General features: G+C 37.3%; 2 protein-coding genes across 13 annotated transcripts in view; both read left to right on the plus strand.

Moving 5' to 3' along the window:
- Positions 1-18,712, plus strand: part of ADAM9 (ADAM metallopeptidase domain 9) — a 92,761-nt gene extending 74,049 nt beyond the window's left edge. For both annotated transcript variants that reach the window (XM_086380378.1, XM_086380380.1), the window contains 6 exons: positions 4,772-4,852; positions 5,108-5,213; positions 10,316-10,457; positions 12,108-12,195; positions 15,608-15,675; positions 17,239-18,712. In XM_086380378.1, coding sequence (XP_086236504.1) covers positions 4,772-4,852; positions 5,108-5,213; positions 10,316-10,457; positions 12,108-12,195; positions 15,608-15,675; positions 17,239-17,338 — 585 coding nt within the window. In that variant the 3' untranslated portion in view covers positions 17,339-18,712. The remainder of the gene's footprint in view (positions 1-4,771; positions 4,853-5,107; positions 5,214-10,315; positions 10,458-12,107; positions 12,196-15,607; positions 15,676-17,238) is intronic.
- Positions 18,713-22,363: 3,651 nt separating this feature from the next.
- ADAM32 (ADAM metallopeptidase domain 32) overlaps positions 22,364-25,042 on the plus strand; it is a 180,539-nt gene continuing 177,860 nt past the window's right edge. For all 11 annotated transcript variants that reach the window (XR_015156223.1, XR_015156224.1, XR_015156225.1 and 8 more), the window contains exon 1: positions 22,364-22,486. Coding sequence is in view for 4 of the 11 variants with exons in the window: in XM_086380389.1 (XP_086236515.1) it covers positions 22,429-22,486 (58 nt within the window). In the remaining 7 variants the exon portion in view is untranslated. The remainder of the gene's footprint in view (positions 22,487-25,042) is intronic.

Consider the following 25,042-nt stretch of genomic DNA (forward strand, 5'->3'; position numbering starts at 1 on the left):
CAGTACTCTTGCCTGGCAAATCCCATGGACAGAGGAGCCTGGTAGGCTGCAGTCCATGGGGTCGCCAAGAGTCGGACACGACTGAGCAACTTCACTTTCACTTTTCACTTTCATGCATTTGAGAAGGAAATGGCAACCCACTCCAGTGTTCTTGCCTGGAGAATCCCAGGGATGGGGGAGCCTGGTAGGCTACCATCTATGGGGTCACACAGAGTCGAACATGACTAAAGTGACTTGGCATAGCATAGCAAGCCTTGTTTTGTGGCTCAGCATATGGTTTATTACATGGAATGTTCTGTGTGTGCTTAAGAAAAATATATATTCTGCTGCTGTTGCATGAAATGTTCTGTATATATCTTTTGGTCTATTTTGGTCTATAGTGTTCTTCAGGTCTTCTTTTTCCTTATTACATTTCTGTATGCATCATCTATCCAATATTGAAACTGAAGTCCCCTATACTGTTATTGTATTGCTATTTCTCCCTTCAATTCTGTTATTATTTGCATTAAATATTAGATGCTCCAATATAGGGTGCATATATACTTGTGATAATTGACCCCTTTATCAGTATATAGTAACCTTCTTTGTCTCTTGTGATTGATTTTGTCTGAAAGTGTATTATATGTGATACAACTGTTGCTACTCCTGTTCTCTTTTGGTTACTATTTGCATGGAATATCTTTTTCCATCTCTTTACTTTCAACTGGTGCATATCATTAAAGTTAAAGTGAATCTCTGTGGGCAACATATTGTTAGATCATTTTTCTTTTTTAATACATTCAATCACTTTGTGTCTTTTGTTTTAGAAATTTAGTTCATTTATGTTTAAAGTAACTATTGATAGGTAAAGACTTATTTAACTGTCATTTTGCTAAATGTTTGTTGCCTGTTTTGTATTTTTTTTGTTTCTCCCTTTCTGTCTTGTGGTATATTTTATTATAGTGCATGCTTTAATTCTTTTCTCTTTATCTTTTGTGCATCTACTATAAGTTTTTTTTTCCTTTTATTGGAACTTTATTAGTTTCCTTTGATGATGTCATATTTGCTTGATTTTTCCATGTAGCCTTGCATTGGTATTTGTGTATTTGAAGGGGGTAAACACCTCTTCCAGTCTTTACAGAAAGGTTTCAGCTGGTAAATACCTCCTGCCTGTTTTGTGTGTAGATGGGATTATCTCTGGAATCTTAGTCTGCCTGGTTTGGAACTGGTTTCAAATCTGTCTCTAGATATGCCCTGGGACCTATGGTTGGTGAACTTTTTATTAGGAACTTGGTAGGGTATTGGTGCTAACTGGTCCCTGGGTATATTGAACTGCCCTTTTCAGGAGGTAGCCCCAAGACATGGTCCACAGTTGGGTCCTGATACAGCAGGCCTATTACCAATTGCATGGATGGGTGGAGCTCCTATCAGGTATCTAAGAAGGCTACTGTCTGTTCACTAATTGAGTCCCTGGATGGGCAGGACTGGTTTGTGGAATGTGATTGAAATGGACTGGAATGAAATCCCAGGAGCCATTTCACATTTTGCAACCAAAACTGAAGTCTGTAGACCTGGTTCATGAGGCATGGATATGCATTTCCCCGGTGAGGTACTTGGATGTGCTGGGCACCTTCCTGACCATGGCCTGACCAGTTCAGGATCTCATCAAGTACAGACATGACTGTCTCCTCTCTGATGTCGGTTCATACAAGGGAACTAATCCTATTGGACCAGGGTTTCACCATCATGACCTCAACACACCCTAATTACATACCTTTAGATATCACCACACATGGATTAGGGCTTCAGCATAGGTGTTTTGAGGGGAACCCAAACATTGAGTGTAGCAGACAGTCACTAGAATAGACTTTAGTTAATAGAAGTAGAAAAATATTCATTCTTGTCTCATGCCTATGTAGCTTTTGCTGTTGAGTTGTGCATTGTGTTCAGTATGCTAAAGTGTGGTTTACCTCAACATGTGTACAGTTTAGTTGTTTTTGATTTGAATATAATAGAGAAATGATTGGTCAAGGTTCTCCAGAGAAACAGAACCATTAGGTTGTGTATGTGTGTGTGTATGTTTGTGTATGTATAAGGTTTTTTTTTTTTTTAAAAATAAGGCATTAGCTTATATAGTTATGAAAAATAACAATCCCAAGATCTGCAGAGGGCAAGTTGGAGACTGAGAAGACCTGATGGTGTACTTCCTGTTCAAAGGCTAGCGAGTTTGAGTCCCAGAAAGAGTTATGATTCAGTCTGAGTCCAGAGGCAAGGAAAAAAAAAAGAACCAGTGTCCCAGTTAGAAGGCAGGCAGCAGGAGAAATTCTCTCTTATTTGGAGGAGGGTCAGCCTTTTAATTTTTATTCATGCCGTTAACTAATTGGACAAGACCAAGATAAGGAGGGTAACTTGCTTTACATTTGATCAACTTATGTGTTAATCGCTTCCAAAAACGTCCCACAGAAACATCTAGAATGTTTGATCAAATATCTAGGCACCCTGTGAGCCAGTCAAGTTGATGCATGAAATTAACATCACAGGTCCACATCTTGTTAGCTTGGGGTCCTTATGCATCTCCTTAAATTATACATAATCTTCAACATGATAACAGTCCTTGAGATAATCTTGAAGACAATAGCATGGTCATAATTTTGCATAACATGGTAGAACTGTGTACAACCATTGTATCTCGTGTGTAACAGAAAATGCACTAAATCCTACCTTGAGGAGATTAATTCTTTGGCCACTGTGTACTTTTCTTGATATCCTGTAACTTAAATCCTGTCATGTAAAGTTAGCAATACTTAAATACTATGATATAAAGGTAATACATTGTATGTTACCTGAGGGACTAAGAGAGAGAAGAAAAAAGTGTTTGATACATGTACACACAAGCATGTTTATAACAAATTGAGGGAATGGTCATGATAATTACAGTTTTCATTTCTGTAATATAGTTATAGCTGATGTTTCATTTGTTTTTATTTTTGGCTGCACCGTGTGGCTTATGGTACCTTAGTTCCCCAAGGGGTCGAAGCCATGCTTCCTGTAGTGGAAGCACAGAGACTTTACCACTGGGCCACTAGGAAAGTCCCTATAGCTGGTATTTGTTAACTGTCTTCTTCCCTAATTCTTTATTGTCTTTGTTTTCAGCAAGGACTCAGCTGATTAGGATTTTTTGCTTGGCAGGATGCTGTAAAACCTTCATTCCTGAAGGCTCTGGACTGTTAGTAGTCCTGTCAGGATTGGGTGGTTGTAGTTTTCTACTGGTCTTTATAATGGTCATACTAAGAAACACCCTAAGGGATCTCCTATATTCCACACATACTCTTCCTTATTCCATTGTGGAGTAACAGTCCAGTTTTCCCTTGGGAATGGATCAGTCACATCAGCCCACAGTAACTCCCTTCTTTGTCTGTTCGTTCAGAGGCATGAGAAATCTGAAGTGAGTGGGTGGCAGTCTTAACTTCCAGTTCAGTGGAATCACTGATGTGTTTCCTGATGGAAGCATTCTTCCCTCTAGAATTAAGACTTCTAGATTAACTATAGAGCATAAAGTCGTGGGAGCAGGGAGCAAACATTTTGCTAGTGGGCCACTAAGAGAAATAGTGAGTGGTGCCACTCCATTTCCACGCCTTGATTGCTGGACCTCTGTCTTATACAGGCAGACACATAAAAGTAATCATTACAGTCAGTTAGAACAAGTTATTGCAAGTTCAGAATGAAAATATGAATTGGAAAAAAACCTATAAAAGATGCTAGATTGCAATATTCATTTATCCTGTTTGTCTGCCAATTTCTCTCAAAATATAAAGGAACTAATTAGGGAATAGATTCCAAAGTGTGAAGTATATGAGATTGCATCAGTAGATAAAATTTCAACAAGTTTTGAAAAGTTGAAAGAGGAAAGAAAGTAGTTTGCCAGAGTAGTAGGACATACAGCTTACAGTGCAGACTGATAGAGTGTGAACAAAGAGCCTGGATCTTAGCCTGGCAGAACCCTAAACAGATTGGTGATTTGGAAACAGTGATTATAGCTGAGAGGGGTGGGGGAAAACATGATATTGAAAATGGACTTACATTTAGTTGACTGATGGAGAAGCTAGTCCTTCTGTCTGTCTGCTTCTCCTGTCCTGTCAACAAAGCAGCGAATTGCCTGTTACCCTAGGAGCAGGTTGGAGATGAGAAGATAAGATTTTTTATATTAGTTGGTCATCCTCCTAAGAGATGTCTGTCTCCCTGTCCTAACCCTAGTACACTGTTCATCTTCATGCATATATAACTGAACTATAGATTTATTGTTACATAAAGTTGGAGGATTTTGTGAGGAAGCTGAACAGAAAGACTGAAACAGAAAAATGAGAGAAAAGATAAAAGGCTGCAAGGGTAAAGTAAAGATTTTAAAATCCAGCTAATTTAAATCTCTAAAGAAAGAAAACATAAATGAATAGTTGTGGAGTTTCAGAGCCTTTTCTGTAGTAGTGGAATTATCTCTGTCTGATTTGAAAAAATCCATTTGTGAATATTTTACTTTAGATTTTTACGTGTATATTTGTAGAGAAGGATAGATTATAGTTTTGTTTTAGGCCTTTGTGTCATCTTTGTCCTTTTTGATTGTTAGTTCTATGTCAGTTAGTTAATTTCATCAAATACGCAGTATGGGAATTAACTATTCCTTAAAAGTATGAAAGAGTTCATCAATGAAATCATCTACACGCAGGTCTTTTTTTCCCCCTGGCTAGTTTACTAATGTGTTCAAGTTTTCTTTACTCATTACTTCTTTTTCTTTCAGATCTGTAGAAATTTCGCCTGTGTAAATGTTTCTGTTCTGAATTATGACTGTGACATTCAGCAAAAGTGTCATGGACATGGGGTAGGTAATAGTCTCTTTTGGTTTGTTCACGAAAGTAGTGCTTGAATAATGAGAGTTCTCCGTGAGGTTGCTCAGTGAGATTTCTTAAGGTTTTTAGATATTGGGGAATTTAGACACCTGATAAATTCTTCATTCTTAAGAAGAATGTCTATGGATTTGCATGAATTTAGTCTTTTCTCTTAGTTCCTATCCTTGAGTTCATGATTTAGAACGTCATTCACAATTAACAAAAGTGGTATTTTGATTTCTTTGAAGGTATGTAATAGCAATAAAAATTGTCACTGTGACAATGGCTGGGCTCCCCCCAACTGTGAGACTAAAGGATACGGAGGAAGTGTGGACAGTGGACCTACATACAACGGCAAGTAGTATAGAGGAAAATGAGTGTGATCTCTCTGTGGTCTATGTCAGAAATTGGGCATCCTTGTACCTTCCCCTCACTTCCCACATCAGTTAATCTGTTTGTGTCTTTATATTTAAAGTGGGTTTCTCATAGGCAGCATTTAGCTGGGTCTTGGCTTTTTTTTTTTTTTTAACTCGGCCAGTTTCTGCCTTTTAATTGAGTTGTTTTGGCCAATTATATTTTGTTTGATTATTGATATGCTTGGGTTTAAATCTAACATAATGATATTTTTCTATTACAGTCTCCCTTCATATGATATTGTGCCATTTCAGGATGCTTCCATTTCTCTCCTCCTGGCTTTTGTATTGAATTATCATACTATATATGTTTTAAACCTATAATACATTGTTATCACTTTTGCTTTAAACAGTTGATTATTTTTAAAAGAAATTTAGATACTAGAAAAGGTCTTTATATTTACCCACATAGTTACCATTTTTGATGCTCTTCTTTTTTGTGTAGTCAGATTCCCATGTGATACCATTCAGTTTCTGCTTGAAGGACTTCTTTTCACATTTCTTCCAGTGAAAAATTTACTTTTAGCTTTCTTATATCTGAAAAGGTCTTCATTTTGCCTTCCTTCTTGAATAATAACTAGGTATAGAATTCTAAGGTGACAGTTCATACCCTTTTTACTTCTTAAAAGATGTTCCTACATTGTCTTCTGACTTGCATTGTTTTTCCTGAGAAATCTGTCATCTTTTTTTTGGTCTTCTGTTTGTAGTGTGTGTTTTTTTACCCTCTGGTTGCTAATAAGATTTTATCTCTAATTTTTAGTGTTTGATTATGGTGTGCTTGGGGTTTCTTAAACTCTCTGGATTTGTGCTTTTTTCTTTAAATTTGAGAAAAGTGTGGTCATTATTTCTTCAAATATTTTTTCTTTTTTTTCTCCATCCCTCAGGAACTCCAATTATATGTATATTTGGCTACTTGGAGTTCTTTCACTTCTCAGTGTTTTCAGTCAGTTCAGTCGCTCAGTCGTGTCCAGCTCTTTGTGACCCCATGAATGGTAGCACGCCAGGCCTCCCTGTCCATCACCAACTCCCTGAGTTCACTCAGACTCACATCCATCGAGTCGGTGATGCCATCCAGCCATCTCATCCTCTGTCGTCCCCTTCTCCTCCTGCCCCCAATCCCTCCCAGCATCAGAGTCTTTTCCAATGAGTCAACTCTTCGCATGAGGTGGCCAAAGTACTGGAGTTTCAGCTTTAGCATCATTCCTTCCAAAGAAATCCCAGGGCTGATCTCCTTCAGAATGGACTGGTTGGATCTCCTTGCAGTGCAAGGGACCCGAAAGAGTCTTCTCCAACACCACAGTTCAAAAGCATCAATTCTTCGGCGCTCAGCTTTCTTCACGGTCCAACTCTCACATCCATACATGACCACAGGAAAAACCATAGCCTTGACTAGACGGACCTTTGTTGGCACTTGATTAAAAAAAAAAAAAATTTATTCTTTATGTTTAATTTTGGATAGTTTCTATTATTATTCTTCAAGTTTACTCTTCTGTGATGTCTGATCTGCTATTAAGTCCATCCAGTGTATTCTTTATCTTTGATATTGAAGTTTTTATCTCTGTAAGTTCTATTTCTCCCTCCCCTTCTTTGCCTTACTCTTTCTTTCTTTCCCTTTCTTTTCCTTCCTTTTTTCTTTTCTCCCTCGCCCTCCCTTCCTCCCTTTCTTTCTTCTTTTCTTCCTTTTTGTCTCTATGTAGCATGTTCAATCTTTACGCTAGCTTCTTGAACATGTAGAATACAGTTATAGTAATATCTAATGTCTTTGTCTACTAATTCTGTCACCTGTATCATTTATTAGTTTTTATGAATTAATCTCCTCATTTGGGTCATATTTTTTCTGCTTCTTTGCATGCCTTGTAACTTTTTTACTGAATTCCAGAAACTGTGAATTTTGCCTGTTGGATATTAGGTATTTTTGGATTTCTGCTGATGAGCTTTGGATGTAAGCTTAAGTGGGCTTAAGTTACCCGGATGTAATATGGTCCTTTAGAACCTTTTTTAAAGCTCTTTTGGGGGGGACCTGAGCAGCATTTAGCCTCGGATTGATTTTACCACATTACTGAGGCAAACCCTTTCTGTTTATTCTATTCAATGCTGTTAACTATGGAGTTTTCCACTAAAAGTGGTAGGAACAGGCATTCTTTCTAGTCCTGTGTGAGTTGTGTGTGGGCTTTGTTCCCATTAATCCTTTCAGGTGATTCTTTCTCTGGCTTCAGGTGATTTCCTTACATGCATACATTGATCAGTTCTCAACTGAGTAGCTGAGGGGAACCCTCTGCAGATCTTTCAAGTTTTGTCTGTGCAGCTTTCTCCCTTCTGGTACTTTGCCTGTGAACTCTAGTTATCTTGACTTCTTCCTCAACCAGAATCCTTTCTTCACCTCAAGGAAACCACTGGAGTTTGCTTAGGTTCCCACACCCCTCGTCACAATCTGTTAACTTTCCCTAGGCAGCAAACTGGGGCAATTGTAGAGCTCACCTTGTAAAGCTCTAAGGGATCACTGCTCTTCATTGCCATATGTCCAGTGTTGTGAAAACCATTGCTTTAAGTATTTTGCCTGGTTTTCTGGTTGCTATAGCTAGCAGGATAAATCTGGCCCGTGTTACCCCATTTTGGCTAGAGGTGGAAGTCAGAACTATACATTTTAATTCATTGATGGATTGTGTCATAACTTGACTTAGCTGTTATCTAATTATTTGACATTTAGGTTGTCTCTAAGTTCTTGATATGCACTGATGACATTGTAGTGTACATCTTAATACACATTTTTCCCAACTGAAGCATAAATTGCCATAATGAGATTATTAGATTGAAGGGTATAATCCTTTTTATGGTTCTTGATAAAAATTCCAAATGAGCTTGTGTAATGCCACTGACAGTATGAAGGTGCCAATTTTAATATAACCTGGCCAATGTTGCTTTAAATTTTGTCTTTTTCTTATTAGGTATAAAATGATATATCAAATTGGCTTTAAGTTTTCATATTTTTATTTTTAATTGTGTTGAGTATTTTATGTAGTTTCATATAACTTTTAAAACAAAGTTTTGGTACTTCTACAAATTTAAAATTAGGATTATTTTATAGTTTACCACTTAACGTTCATACTTACTATACTCTTTCACTAAAGAACGTGAAGCAGACAAAATTAATGTTAACTAATGAATTTTTAAAATTATAAGACTTAAAATCCATAAGCCACAAAAAATAAGATTGATAAATTTAGCTACCTTGGAATAATAAAATTATGCATGAAGAAAAGCATTGTACCATAAGACAAATGACAAAATGGGAAAAATATTGCCAATTTATCATAGACAAAACTTTTCTCCCTAATAGATACATGACTTTTAGAAACTGAGAAGAAAAAGAAATACAGTATAAATCATGGTACAAAAAGAGAAATCCAAATTAAAATCATATAAGTTTTCACCTGCGAGTTTGGCAAAAATGCAGTAGTTTGACTCTATGGGTGAGGTTGTGAGGAATTCTTGTGCATTGCTGGCTAGCATGCTAACTTTTTAAGAAAATTTATTTTATTGAAATATAGTTGATTTACAATGTTGTGTTAATTTCTGCTATACAACAAAGTGATTCACTTATACATATATAAATACATGCATTCTTTTTATGTTCTTTTCCATTGTAATTTATCACAGGATATTGAATATAGTTTCCTGTGTTATAGTTCAGTTCAGTCGCTCAGTTGTGTCCGACTTGTTGTAACCCCATGGTCTGCAGCATGCCAGGCTTCCCTGTCCATCACCAGCTCCTGGAGCTTGCTCAAACTCATGTCTATTGAGTTGGTGATGCCACCAAACCATCTTCCTCTGTCGTCCCCTTCTCCTCCTGCCTCAGTCTTTCCCAGTGTCAGGGTCTTTTCTAATTAGTCAGCTCTTTGCATCAGGTGGCCAAAGTATTGGTGTTATATAGAAGGACCTTGTTTATTCAGTGTATATATAATAGCTTGCATCTGCTAATCCCAAACTCCCAATCCATTCCTCCCCCTCCTCCTATCCCTCTTGGCAACCAGAAGTCTGTTCTTTGTGTCTGTGAGTGAGTCTCTTTCTGTTTTGTAGATAAGTTCATTTCTGTTATATTTTAGTTTCCACATATAAGTGATACCATATGGTATTTGACTTTCTCTTTCTGACTTACTTCACTTAGTGTGATAATCTCTAGGTCCATCCAGGTTGCTGCAAATGGCATTATTTCATTCTGTTTTATAGCTAAGTTGTATTCCATGGTTTTTAAGTACACATCTTACTTATCCATTCATCTGTCAGTGAACGTTTAGGTTGTTTCCATGTCTTGGCTGTTGTGAATAAAGCTGTTAAGAATATAGGGGTGCAGGTACCTTTTTGAATTATAGTTTTGTTTGGATATATGGTGTGCTAACTTGTAACTACCACTGTGGTAGACAAGTTGATAACGCCTTTAAAAAACAACAAGTGCATTTACCCTCTGATACGTCAGTTCTACTTTTGGGAATTTATTCTATAGGTACATCTATGTGATATGACATGTATACAAGGCTATTCATTGTAATATGTTTTTGTAATAGCAAAGATTGGAAAAATGAAAGTATTAGTGGGTACTCACTGACTGAATAAACTATAGGGCATCCTTGCAATGGAGTTTTGTATAGCTATACAGAAAAAGAGGTGGTGCTCTGTGTATGGTTTGGGAAGATACATAGTATGGCTAAGTGAAAAAATAACACGTGTAATGGCATTTATGTCATGCTACCTTTTGTGTAAGAAAGGTTTGCAATAAAACATATTTTGTTCTTGCTTATCTTTGCATGAAGAAACACTGTAATATTATAGAAGAAATTAATAAAAGTGGTTACCTTTAGGAAGGCAGAAATGAAGTGGGTAAGCAGGAGGAGTCAATAAAACTTTTCAGTATTTTTCAGTTGAAAATCAGTGTGACTTTTGAACAATGTGAAAATGAATGTAAAATATATCATCATCTAGTATATTTTAGTTAATACAAGTTAACTTCTAATTTAATTATCATTAATATAAACTCCTTCTCTCTAGAAAACAATGCTGCCTTGAGGGACGGACTCCTGGTATTCTTCTTCCTAATTCTTCCTCTTACTGTATTGGCTGTTTTTGTCTTCATTAAGAGAGACCAGCTACGGAAAAGCTGCTGCAGAAGGAAGAGATCACAGACAAATGAGTACTTAGATTATTTTTCTTTTAAATTCTAAGTAATTTAATTATGTATGATGATAATCATATCATAGAAGATAGTTTAAAACTAGCATTCTAGTTTATCTCTGTATTCCTTGGCATGATGAGCAGGAATTAAAGGGTAAGTGGTGACTCAGCCACCTCTTATAATGGTGAGGGAAAAGGCTTATGATGACACCAACCTGTATACTACTGAAAATGGCCCCTAGGCTTCATTTTACTTGACTTTGATTTCTGGTAGTGGGGTAAGTAGAATTTGGGACTGCAACTTCTGATTTGCATGCCATTAAAATTTTTCCTTCCTGTCTATTTCCAGTATCAGTTCTCCTAGAAGTATTCTTCAAGTCTGTTTTGAAAACAGATTTTATGTATCATCAGCTTTTAAGAAATAATCTTTGATGGAAGAAAGGGTTGTCATAATTCAGACACCTGACATTTCTAGTCTACATGTTGGACTCTTGTACTGCTGTCTCTCACCAATCATTTCTAATACGTTGGCATTGGAATGTAGCATGTGTTAGCGTGGACCTTGTAGTCAGACCTAGGTGCAAGTTCTAGCAAAGCTATCATTTGCTAGAATTATGAACAGAAATAGTAAGTATCTAAGCCTTGGTTTACATCCTCTAGAATGAGAATAATAATATTACCTATCTCTGGAGGGCTTCATGTGAAGATTAAATAAGGAAATATTAACAAATAAAACCCATAGCACAATGCAGTTATTTAATAGCTAGTTTTTATTATTGTAATGTTTCCAAAATGTTCATATCTTGCCTGGAATGCTCACTTTTACTTCATTGCCCTATTTCTCACTTACCTCACTTAAAAACTGCATAATATTTTCCTAGAGAATCCTCATGTTAACTTTATTTTTTTAATGTGTTCTAAAACAGATATAGATTTCTTTTTGTTTTTAAAATATAGTTTATTGAGACATAAGCCTCTACCCCCTTTTTTTTTAGCACACTGAGTGGTTTGGCAGGATCTTGATTCTCTAAGCAGGGATTGAACCTGGGCCCCTGGCAATGAACGCACCAAGTCCTAACCACTGGATTGCCAGGGACTTCCCCAGATTTATCTTTCTATCCTTTCTTTCTCTTAACTTTCTTTCACACTTCACACTGACCAATCCATGTAGATAATTCCCCAGTCTGCATCTCTGAAATTTTAGTTTCATAGCAATAGCTGTCTCCTGTACATAGCTTACTTACTATCCTTTTGGCAATGTCTAACTCTTATGTGACATCTTTCCAGCCAGCTTGTTTTGCTTCTCTTGGACTTCCTAATATTCAGAGTGACTACTTTAGACCTAAGAATATTATTTTACTAGTCTCTGATTTCAGGAAGACTTGAGGAGTTTGAGAACACTGGCCTGATTGTCTAAATTATTTCTTAGTATTTCAGTTTATTTAATTGTAAAATGAGATTAATAAAACTTTCTAGTACTCTAAGGATTAAAACTGGGTGAGAACTGTTAAAAATGCCATATGAATTTTAGCTGTCATCATGATCTTATCCACCACCACTACCAGTATCATTCTTCTGTATTTGGGAAAATACAAGTCTGTATATTAATGCTATGTCATGTAGAAATGTCTTAATCTTAATTTAGCTCAAAAGTATTTGTATCTTTCAGATCAGGTGGCAAAAATCAAGCAAAAGATTCTAGACAGCCAGCGAGTGTTCCTAGACCTGTTTCTTCAGTGATTCCTCCCAGAAACGTTGTAAGTTTAAATGAAAAATTCTTTTCCTCTATTATATTATGGTACCACACTTTTAGGGCTTCCCTGGTAGCTCAGCTGGTAAAAAATCTGCTTGCAATGCGGGAGACATGCGTTTAATCCCTGGGTTGGGAAGATCCCTTGAGGAGGGCATGGCAACCCACTCCAGTATTCTTGCCTGGAGAATCTCCATGGATAGAGGAGCCTGGCCGGCTACATTCCATGGGGTTGCAGAGTCGGACATGACTGAGCAACTGAGTGCAGCACATCACATTTTTAAAGCTTAAAAAATTGTTACATAATATCCCAGGTGGTGCAGTGGTAAAGAATCTGCCTGCCAGTGCAGGAGACACAGCAGAGTTGGGTTTGATCCCTGGGTCAGGAAGATCTCCTGGAGTAGGAGATGGCAGCCCACTCAGTATTCTTGCCTGGAGAGCCTGGAGGGTTACAGTCCGTGGGATTGCAAGGAGTTGGACACAACTGAGTGACTGAGCATGCACACATAGGAATAAACATAGATATTTTCCAAAGAATTTAGGAGTGTGGTCTGCAGATGGCCGCTGGGTTAGTTAATGGAATAGCACTAGGGTCCCTGGCTTAGAGGAGATGGGAGGAAAACTAGACATTGAGAATGTCTTGCCTTGAAACCAAGCCTAGAAAATGACCTGGGTTTTATGCTGTCACTCTTTTTTCCTATGTCTGCTATCTTTCTGTTTTCAATACCTGGCTTCCCCAGGGCATCTAACTAAAGATCTGGGGCTGAGCTCCTGGAATCTTGTCTAGTTGTCTCAGCAATGGGACCAGCAATCACTGTCCTTTGGAGTGTATTAGGGAGTACTGGGATAATAATATACTTTTTCTAACATGCATATATCCCTAAGAAATAACAAAATATTGCTTTATCTGCTTTTAAACGTTATATAATGTTGTGTTTGCTGTCTTACATATGTATCTGCATCATGCTTTTCCCCCTTAACATTGCTTTGTGGTTTATCTCTATCAGTAGATGTAGCTCTAATGCATTCATTTTCACTGTTGATATTATATTACATAAACTCCACACAGTTTAAAAATCCATTTTTCTTTTACCAGTTTCCAATTGTTCATTGTTACAAATAAAGCTGAGATGAGCATTCTGTATGTTACTCATGCATATGTGTGAGTTCTAGGGTGGTACTTGTATAGTGGTTGCTATCCACATGTGGCTATTTAAATTTTATGTTATATTAAATAAAATTAAGAATTCTATTCCTCACTGACATTTTAGATGCTCAATAGATCACCTGTGGCCACTGTTGTAGGGGCACCATAGGCATAGAATGTTTCCATCATTACAGAAAATTCTATTAGAGAATGTCTATATTCTGTTAGAGAATTTGGTACATCTGATATAGGGATATACCAAAGTTAAATTGCTGGGTTGAAAGATATTTGAATATTTACTTGAAAATGTCAAATTGTTTTCCAAAAGGATTATACCATTGGGTGATTGCATTGTCAGTGGTGTATGAGCATTCCTGTCAAAGTAAATTTTGGCAGCATTTGGAACTGTCAAACTTTTAAAGTCTTTCCAATTACAAGGAGGTTAAATGATTAGATATCCTTCTAAAATGGAAGGATATGTATGGAATCTCCCTGTTCTTCTCCCTTTCCTTATATAAAAAAGAAACAAATTGTTATGCTCTTTTCCCTTAACCATAAGTCTTGGGGATTTTTCCATATTTCTACATATATAGGATGATCACACAGTCCCTACATATACAAGTTAGAAATTATGTAGTATATAATTTTTTGTCTTTGACATTTTTTTTCCCTTTTCTATTGTGGTAAAATATACATGTGATAAAAGTTGCCATTTTGACCATTTTTAAATATACAATTCAGTGGCATTAATTACATACACAGTGTTGTGTAATCATCACTGCTATTTCTGAAACTTTTTCTTTACCCCAGACAGAAACTCTGAACCCGTGAAGCAGTAATTCCCCATGCCCGATGACCCTGCTGTTCTACTTTTTAAAAATTGAGATTAAATAGACATATCACAGGCTTCCTTTGTGGCTCAGCTGATAAAGAATCTGCCTGCAATGCAGGAGACCTGGGTTTGATCCTTGGGTTGGGAACATCCCCTGGAGAAGGGAAAGGCTGCTGCTGCTGCTGCTGCTAAGTTGCTTCAGTCGTGTCCGACTCTGTGCGATCCCTACCCACTCTAGTATTCTGGCCTGGAGAATTCCATGGACTGTATAGTCCAGGGGGTTGCAAAGGGTTGAACACAACTGAGTGCCTTTCACTTTCACTTTCAGACATATCACGTTATATAAGTTTCAGGTGTACAACGTGGTTCAATATTTGTACACAGTATGAAATGAGCACCACAGTAAGTTACACATTTTTTCCCCTTGTGATGAGAACTTTTAAGGTTTACACGCTTAGCAGTTTTCAAATATGCAATGAAGTATTATTACCTGTAGTCACCATGGTGTACCTTACATCCCTATGACTTATTTTATAACTGGAAATTATTATCTTTAACCACCTTCATCTGTTTTTACCCATTTCCCTCTCTGCCCTCTGTCGTCCCAATCTATTCTCTGTATCTAAGCATTTGGGTTTTTTTGTTTATTTTTAGAGTCCACATATAAGTGAGATCATACAATATTTGTCCTTCTCTGTCTGACTCATTTCACTTAGCTTGAATGCGTGTAGTCCATCCATGTTGTCACAAATGGCAAGATGGCGTTTTGTTTGGTGGTTGAATAATATTCGTGCATATGTACATGTGTTTGCCACAGATGGACCCTTAGACTCTTCCATATATTGGCTATCATAATTAATGCTGCAATGAACATGGGGTGCAGATAATTATACAAGTCAGTGTTCCATTTTCTTTGGGTAAATACTCAGAAGTAGAATTACTGGATCATATGGTAGTCATGTTTTTAATATTTTGAGGAACCTCCATACTGTTTTCTATGGTAGCTGTACCAATTTATATTCACAGCAACAGTGCACAAAAGTTCCCTGTTTTCCACATCGAAATCAAGGGTATTTGAAAATTAATGGTATTTACAGTACTAGTTAGGTACTGTATACGTTTGGCAATACATTTTTGGAAGGTTTTATTTAAAATATATTGACCTAGGAAATATTAATATGTTACCTTTTAACTAATGGAGTTGATCAGGGCCAAGATAATACTTTGTTATTATTGAATTTAAAAACTATAGCTTAAAAGGATTAAATATTCCACACTCAGTAGCAAAGATATGTTGAATACGCAAAATATTTTAAATGTTAAGATTATAAGTCATCTATTCATTGATTTTTAAATAGATTATTTTTATGTGGAAAATAACCTATATAGAAAATATATTGATGAGTGCATTGTGGTAATAACTTTTTTTTTTCTTTTTAGCCTGTACAAACAAACAGATTTCCAGTACCAACTTACGGAGCCAGGCAGCCTCAGCAGTACCCATCAAGGTCTGAAGTGAATTCACTTAGATTACTTGACCAGGATAGAACCCAGGGTTAATGTTTCAATAGTTCCCTTGTATTTTAATGTAATTTAAGACATGGTATTTATTGCCAACAGTATAGATAAAGCACAGTTTGCAGAAAAGTTTTTAAGAGGTTTTATTTTTGTCATATTAATGAAGTGTCAGAATGAAATTTTAAAGAGGCCCCAACAAGACACTGAACAGCTGCTGTAGCCTCTGGTATCCATAAGATTCAGAAGCAAGGACCTTTATAATAACCAGCAATGGCGAATCACATAGGTTTGACTAGACCTCCCATTAGGAACAGCTAGAAAAGCTAGACAATATAAGAAAATATGAAGGCATCAGAAAACTACTAAAGAAATGAAGGATTATTTTTTAAGGTCCAGGAGAGGAAGGTATTCCACAGCTGAGGATGACCTCAGCTGTGGGGACCATTTTTCTGTCCTAGATTGTGTCTACCTATTCTGCATGGGCGAGGATAGAAAGCTGAGGAGAGCTTTCAACAAACTAGGGCTGAGAGGACAAAAACTGGAGCCCTGCCAGGGAGATGGTACCCTAGCAAATATCCCAGGCTTTGTGTTGGGACCCAGGGGCAAGGGTGAATCAGACCCTCGACTTATTTCCTACAGGTTTGGTTGTTTTCTTTCACTGTTTGCCTCCAATTTAAAATAGCTTAATTGGTAAAGAATCCTGCAGTGCAGGAGACGCTGGTTTGATTCCTGGGTCATGAAGATCCACTGGAGAAGGGATGGGCTACCCATTCCAGTATTCTTGGCCTTCCCTGGTGGCTCAGCTGGTAAAGAATCAGCCTGCAATGCAGGAGACCTGGGTTCGATCCCTGGGTTGGGAAGATCCCCTGGAGAAGAGAAAGGCTACCCACTCCAGGATTCTGGCCTGGAGAATTCCATGGACTCTATAGTCCATGGGTTGCAAAGAGTTGGATATGACTGAGCAACTTTCACTTTCACTATCTCAATTTACAAAGCTAGACATACAAGAAAAGAAAATGTGACTAAAACCAAGAAAATGTACTCAGAGGGTATCCAGTTAATAGAGTTTATTAGGTACAGACTTTAAAGTAGCTATGATGATCATATCACAGAATTAATAGTCAAGTTTGAGAATTTCACACAGAACTAGATGTACTGAACTTAAAAACCTAAAAAAATAAATCAAATGGAAATTCTAGAACTGAAAAGCACAAGAAAAATGAAGGACTCAATGTATGGGCTTAGCATCAACAAGAAAGGAGAAGATTTTATTATAAACATTGCATAAAATACTTCTTACCCCTCCCTACCCCCCCAAAAGTCCTTCAAATTATGATTGAATTGCACACTGAGTAGTGTCCTCCAGTATAATCTTTATTATGCAATAAGAATGCACTGAAATCCAAGTGAACATCAGGAGAAGAATATATAAATTGTGAAACAGATGCTCACCAGGCAAAATTCAGTGATGGTTTTAAGAATGGCGTTATGAATGTAGCTTTATTTCATTCAGTTGAGACATATGATTAACTGTCTTTTTTACCTCTTCACAGGCCACCTCCACCACAGCCCAAAGAATCATTTCAGGGAAATTTAGTTCCAGCTCGTCCTGCTCCTCCGCCTCCACCTCCTTTATATAGTTCCCTCACTTGATTTTTTTTTTTTAGCCTTTCATTTTGCAGACATCTTCAGGGAACTGAGCTAATACTTTTTTTTTTCCTGATATTTTCTTGAAAAGCCTTTCTTCCTGCTGCAATTATGAATGAAAACAAAATACCACAAAACAGACTTTATTAATACAGAAAAACAGAACTTGAGTAGTGGGAAATGAGAAATAGAAGAAATGCAGTAAAGCCAGGGAATTCAGAATAACATTTTCATTTCCATTACTGAATACATTTTATTCAGTCATCTGTGAGGTTAATGTACCTGACATGAATTATGTTATTTTGAACATGTTATTATAATGATTTTCAAATTAACTGTATTGTTTCAAGTTTTGTCATTATGTGCTTAAATGTAACTCTGAATTTTGACCTTAGTTATCATTAGTGTAGTTTCTTGTTGAACATGTAATAATCTAATACCTGTGAAAACTAATTAGCTGCCAATTAATATTTTTAATCTTGCACAGACTAATAATCATCATACATTAGAATTTTGTGTATCTCATTCATTACATGAATAAAGGAATACTCTATTCAGAAGAATGCACAAAATACACAATTAAGATATCATAATACTATTTAAAAAGTACAAAAACACACTAAAAGTGTGTATGTGTATACATACACACAGTTGTTATCTTCCATTTTTATGAACATTCTATGGATAAATGCTTCTATGGATTCTATGGACAATGGATTCCATGGATCTATCTATGGATAATGAATATTAGCCAAGTTAATTTAAAAATAGAATTTCTATTGTGAATCATGTTAAAACACAGCATCCTTTTACAGTAGCATCATTTTAAATAAATTATAAACTTTAAGGTACGAAGTATTTAATAGAACTAATCAGATATGCTGTTGATTCATAGCTGTAATAAAAAGCAGGAGCAATTATAATATCTTCAATCAATTGAGCTATCATAAAACCACTTGAGAATCTCATGAGCACTTTAAGTCCAAAATCTGAAACTTCAAAGATTGCTATTAATATACTTTTGAATGTTTACATTTACTAAGGTGTGCTTGATAATGTCTCTGTTGATTCTAATATTTTTCAAGAAATTAGGCTGGAGAAATAAAGAGAAGTGTTTTTAGATAAGTGCAAGAAAACTAGTGGTATCTGCGAATTGTTGTCTCAGCTGTGATAAAAAGTGAATTTTTACTATGGAAGAAATGGTATGAATGATGAAAATTTAAGCACCTAAAATTTTTTCACAACCTTTCATAATAAAGTTTATTAATAAGTTTATTAACTGAATTTCTTTAGTTTTTTAAAAAATTTTTGGTTTGTGTATATATATATATATACATACAAACATAAGATTTACAATAAATAAAATACTTGAAATTCTGATTTGTGTTGTCCATTAACTTCTTAAATACTCAGCTATTTATAACCTTATTCATTAAAACATACTAGTTTTAGATAAAACTACTAGTCAAATGTTTATAGATACTATCTTACTAATTTTCAAGACTTCTGGCAAATTGTGAACAAAGGCTTTTGGTTTGAAAAAGCCTTGAAAAACAGATTGGTTTTGAAGAAGACACATATCTTAGTCCTCTGAAGATGGTACTTTATGTTAACAATCAGATATATAATAAAAATTGTAAACAATCCCAAATAGTCTTCAATTTAATCTCTGAATGAATTAATATACAACTAAAATGTTTTGTGTTTGTCACTGATATAGTTCCACAAATTTTGCCATTGTAGTTCATATCACTGAAATTTTACAGTTAGTAAATATTAACACTGCAACTTAAAACTTTCTCAGGATTAAGTAATTCCTTGGATCTTTGAATGTTTAGGATTGTTTTTTTTTTTCTGGCTGCACCACAGGTCAGGTAGAATCTTAGCCCTCTGACCAGGGATTGAACCCATGCCCCCTGCAGGGGAAGCATGCAGTCTTAATTGCTGGACCATGAGGGAATAAGCTATTCTAAAAGATTATTTGATCAGCCTGAACTTCTTTTGCTTTTATATGCATTTTTACATATTTTATATGCTTTTTTTTTTCCATGTAGGTTTGTCCTTGATTTATCTTGGATTGTTATTTTAAAAGTTGTAAAATTTCTTGGTCATAGATGCCACTTCAAAATTTGAAAATATTAAAGGTATTCTTTGCCATCTGCTAAAGATGTTTTAATAATCAAGGATAAATTATATGTAAGTTTGGTGTCACTGTATGGCTATGTTCACAGACTTATTATGTTGTTCAAGATACTACATTTTCCCTTTCTGTCAGGCAAATGCCTGGGTCTACTAACTATATGCTGCTAAGTCGCTTCAGTCGTGTCCGACTCTGTGCAACCCCATAGACGGCAGCCCACCAGGGTCCGCTGTCCCTGAGATTCTTCAGGCAAGAACACTGGAGTGGGTTGCCATTTCCTTCTCCAATGCATGAAAGTGAAAAGTAAAAGTGAAGTCGCTCAGTCGTGTCCGACTCTTAGCGACCCAATGGACTGCAGCCTACCAGGCTCCTCAGTCCATGGGATTTGCCAGGCAAGAATACTGGAGTGGGCTGCCATTTGCATTCTCCGACTAACTATATAGTTAAGCACAATCCAGGTTTTCTTAAGCACAGAACAGATTTTATAAAAGTCTATAAATGTTTACTGAAACTACTATCTTGCAGGTACCATATTAGATCATGTGACATATAAATTCTGGATAGGACATGCCTTCCATTATAGAGAGAGCCATATACATAAATAAGAATAAAGTCTGCTTTTTAAAAGATTTAAACAGGAAAGAGTAAGGAGGGGAAAACAAATGGGATACTGAAAATTCATTCAAAATATTTAGCACCAATTAACAAGTCAAAGCATTTAGTATAACAGTTCTAATACTGTGAAGCGAGGTGAAACCAGCTTTTGGCTCAACTACACCCAAAAACTAAGATCATGGCATCTGGTCCCATTGCTTCATGGGAAATAGATGGGGAAACAGTGGAAACAGTGTCAGACTTTATTTTTCTGGGCTCCAAAATCACTGTAGATGGTGATTGCAGCCATGAAATTAAAAGACGCTTACTCCTTGGAAGGAAAGTTATGACCAACCTCGACAGCATATTCAAAAGCAGAGACATTACTTTGCCAACAAAGGTCCGTCTAGTCAAGGCTTTGGTTTTTCCTGTGGTCATGTATGGATGTGAGAGTTGGACTGTGAAGAAAGCTGAGCGCCAAAGAATTGATGCTTTTGAAATGTGGTGTTGGAGAAGACTCTTGAGAGTCCCTTGGACTGCAAGGAGATCCAACCAGTCCATTCTAAAGGAGATCAGCCCTGGGATTTCTTTGGAAGGAATGATGTTGAAGCTGAAACTCCAGTACTTTGGCCACCTGATGTGAAGAGTTGACTCATTGGAAAAGACTCTGATGCTGGGAGGGATTGGGGGCAGGAGGAGAAGGGGACGACAGAGGATGAGATGGCTGGATGGCATCACCGACTCGATGGACATGAGTTTGGGTGAACTGTGGGAGTTGGTGATGGACAGGGAGGCCTGCCGTGCTGCGATTCATGGGGTCGCAAAGAGTCGGACACGACTGAGCGACTGAACTGAACTGACACCCAAAAAGAAGTGTTTGTATAGCATTGGTTGTTTCTGTTGAGGTGCAAGTTAGTGTTTACTGTTGACCCTTGAACCACGTGGGTTTGAACTGCACAGATTCACTTACCAGTGATTTTTTTTATTCCCAATAAAAATACTGTGACACTCTGTATCTGCAGGCTCGCATCCGTGGATTCAACTAACCGCAAGTGGCAAACCAGTTCAGTATCCATGGTTGGTTGAATCTTCAGAGATGGAAACCAGAGGGCCAATTTTGGGACTTGAGCATCTGGGCATTTTGGTATCCACCGGGGGTGCTGGAACCAATCTCCCCATGCATATAGAGAGGCCAACTGATTTTATTGCCATGTTTCTGCTCATTCTGTTCTTTTTCAGGCTGAAATAACCTTGTTGAAAGCCTTTGCGTCCATAAAATCGCATTTCCACTGTGAGTTTACATGTGGGGTTTTTCCAAGTGAATTTTCTGTTACCACCGGAGCTTTTCGTTTGTGTACCTGCCATTCTGTTAATTGATGTGAGAGACAACTCGTTCTTTGGGATTTGAAAAGAATTAAAAGATGGTGCATAGAGGTAGAGATTGGGTAGTGAGTCTGGGAGGGAGGAGGTCTTGCAGTCCAAGGTAAGAAGGCAATTTTCATTCAGGAAAGATCTGAAGTCGTAAGTGGTCCTAGCATAGGGGATGAGAGGAAAAGAGGCAGCAGCCCGAGCTACAAATTTAGAAAATTTTGAATACTCTGTTGTGGAATGTGGGTAGAATTTTCTACTGGAACATATGTACTGAAATTATGGGCAGGAATCTTGTCCATCTCTTTCATTACCTGAGTATTCATTGTATCCAGAAGTTAACTCAACAAGGGCAGGCCATTATATGAATTTTAGCCAATGGTCTGTGAACCACATGGAAAGTAGACGCAGCCTGGTTACAAGGTGTATTTGGGCAGTGGATATAGAAAGTGTCATGGCAGATGCTTTGTGACGATACCAAAACCTAGTCACTTCCCCCTTTTTTTGGAATTCTTTTTTTTTTTTATCTGCCCTTCTTAAAATTAAAAAACCCCGATTTTAGTAAATATGAATGTGTAACTCGTGTGTGTGCGCGCACAGTTTTATATCCTTTTTATCCAGCAAGTCGTGTCTGATAACAAAACAGCGGACAATAAATATGTTAGTCCTTTTAGGTCCATCCACAAGAAGCAAAAGGTTTGTGGGAGGACGATGACCGCGACGGAGAGGGCTGGGGTGATCTGGAACCTTCAGATAACTGGGGTTGGGGGTGGGGGCATCGGGCCGTCGAGAAGGGCGGGCTGTCCGCCAAAGAGCGCAACAGGGGCCAGAACGCAAGGACTGGAGAGCCGGCGCGCCCCTCGGGCGACTGGTGGGCGGGGCGCTGAGTACCCAGCTGTTGCGTAGGTAGTCTCGCGAGAACGCGGCTCACCGAAGGCCAACGGTCGAAGGGTTTAGTGTCCTCTCAAAAAAAAAAAAGCCCAGAAGTCACGCTATGATCCGCTTAATGATATTGCTAGCGGGTCTTCGTGGCTTGCTAACGTCAAGACCCGGTAAGCCCATGGATGCCCTGTGACTCCGGTGTGGGGAGTGAGAAGGTTTTTCTTTTCCTTCTTTACAGGCGTAACCTGCTTGGGTCACACTGCGCGGCACCTGGACACTTAAGTCCCTTTCCTCGTTTTTGGTTTCTTTTGCCCACCAGGGAACCGGGCTGTTTTTAGGCGCTGCGTAGTAATAGAGAAGGGACTCCTGAGAGAGGAAGGTGATTTTAATAAGCTCAAGGACAAATCTCTGATGCCCTGACTCTAAATCTGAATTGGGGGCCTCCCCTTTTTGTAGTTCTGTTATACACTACCTCAAAATTTCTTGCACTCAAAAGCACTCCAAAAACTTCATGAACTCAGACTCCAAAAAACTGATCTTCCTCAGATATCATCTGCTCCAGTAAAATAACTTGCCCTCTGTACAATAATAGTTTGTCCTGCAAAAAATGTATACAGAAAATGTATACATATACAAAAAAATGTCAGTTTTTGGAATTGTGCAAGATGGAGCCGCTTATGTCATGTCTACACTCTGGTCATCATGTTGACTTCTCCCGTGGTGGGAGTTTCAGGAGCTACAAAACCACTCAAAGGATATTATCTACAGCTCAGAATATTATCTCTAGCTCTTGAAGAGGAACTGAAGGTCCTTGACCGTTTTTAATGGCCGAACTATTATTATTTTTTCTTGCTTGACTACTTTGCTTTTGTATTTCCAAACCCCCCCCCCCCCCCCCCCCCCCGGCCCGATTAAATTTCTTCTTTGGCTACAGTTTTTCTGTAGACAAGAGGTAGGCAGAAGACATGGAAAGGAAGACTGTCCTGGGAAGACTCATAGGGTCCTGCTCAGTGACAGTAATAGACCTATTATGTGTTAATGTAAGTAACACATTTAAAAATGAAAACTCTGTTTTCCAAAACAAAGAATTTAGAGTGGTGTTGTGAATCTGCTTAAAAGTTTTGGTTTAATAGATGACAGATTCTCAGATCTACTTCTGCATATTTGAAGTATATGTGGTTGGGAAAGGGAGTAAGTATTTTATGAGCCTTTTCAGGTAGTTACCAGTATTCCCCTTTGGCTGCTATACCAAATACACACTTGATAAATGGTAAAGGTTAGTTACAACGTGGAATGAACTTTTCTTAATATGTTAAGATCCACTGGTCTATTTTGAACTTTAGTGGATATTTTACCCATTAAAAAATGTATTATCTTTGTTTTTAAATTATTTTAAATTGTAATAAAATATAAAAAACATAAAATTTGCCATCTTCAACCATTTAAAAAAATGAATGAACTTTATTTTTAGAGTGTTTTAGGTCCATAGCAAAACTGAAAGGTACAGAAATTTCCTATATACTCCCTGTCCCCACGTGTAGTCTCCGCTGTAGACATCCTGCAACCACAGTCGTATATTTGTTACAATTTATGATCCCACACTGACACATCATTATCACCCCATATCTACAGTTTACCTTAGGGTTCACTTTTGATGTATATTCTATGGATTTTGACATATATAGAATGACATGTATCCACCAGAGTAGTTTCTCTCCCCTAAAAATCCCGTGTTTCACTGATTCAGCTCTCCCTTCCCTCTTAAGTCCTGACAACCACTGATCTTTTTACTATTTCCATCAGTTTTACCTTTTCCATAATGTCATATGGTTGAAATCTTACAGTTTGTTACCCTTTCAGATTGACTTCTTTCACTTAGTAATATGCATTTATTGTTCTTTCATGTCTTCCTAGGGCTCTATAGCTTATTTCTTTGTAACACTGAGTGATATTCCATTGTCTGTATATACCAGTGTATTTATCCATTTACCTACTAAAAGACATCTTGGTTGCTTTTAAGATTTGATAGTAAATAATGAAGCTACTATAAATATCTGTGTACAAGTTTTTGTTTGGACATAAGATTTCAACTCCTTTTGGGTAAATACCAAGGAGTGCTTTTGCTGGATCATATAATAAGAATATATTTAGTTTTGTAAACTATCCTCCAAAGTGGCTATGCTATTTTATAGTCTCATCAGCAGTGAATGAAAGTTCCTTCTCACATCTTTGCCAGCATTTTGTGTTGTCAGTGTTCTTCAGTTTGCCATTCTAATAGGTATAGAATGGTCATAATCTCTATGACTATATAATGTCATAGTCTCTAGTGACATATGATGTAGAACATTACTCTTCTTCTTATTTACCATCTATATATCTTCTTTGATGAGGTGTCCAAGTATTTTGCCCATTTTAAAGTTTTTTTTTTTTTAATTACTGTTGAGCTTTAAGAGATCCTTGTATTTTTCTGGGCTCCAAAATCACTGCAGATGGTGACTGCAGCCATGAAATTAAAAGACGCTTACTCCTTGGAAGGAAAGTTACGACCAACCTAGATAGCATATTCAAAAACAGAGACATTAGTCTGCCAACAAAGGTTCGTCTAGTCAAGGCTATGGTTTTTCCTGTGGTCGTGTATGGATGTGAGAGTTGGACTGTGAAGAAGGCTGAGCGCTGAAAAATTGATGCTTTTGAACTGTGGTGTTGGAGAAGACTCTTGAGAGTCC

Source organism: Bos grunniens, chromosome 27, assembly GCF_055505025.1.
Source record: "Bos grunniens cultivar Pamir isolate PY7600 chromosome 27, Bosgru_T2T1.0, whole genome shotgun sequence".
Lineage (NCBI taxonomy): Eukaryota > Metazoa > Chordata > Mammalia > Artiodactyla > Bovidae > Bos > Bos grunniens.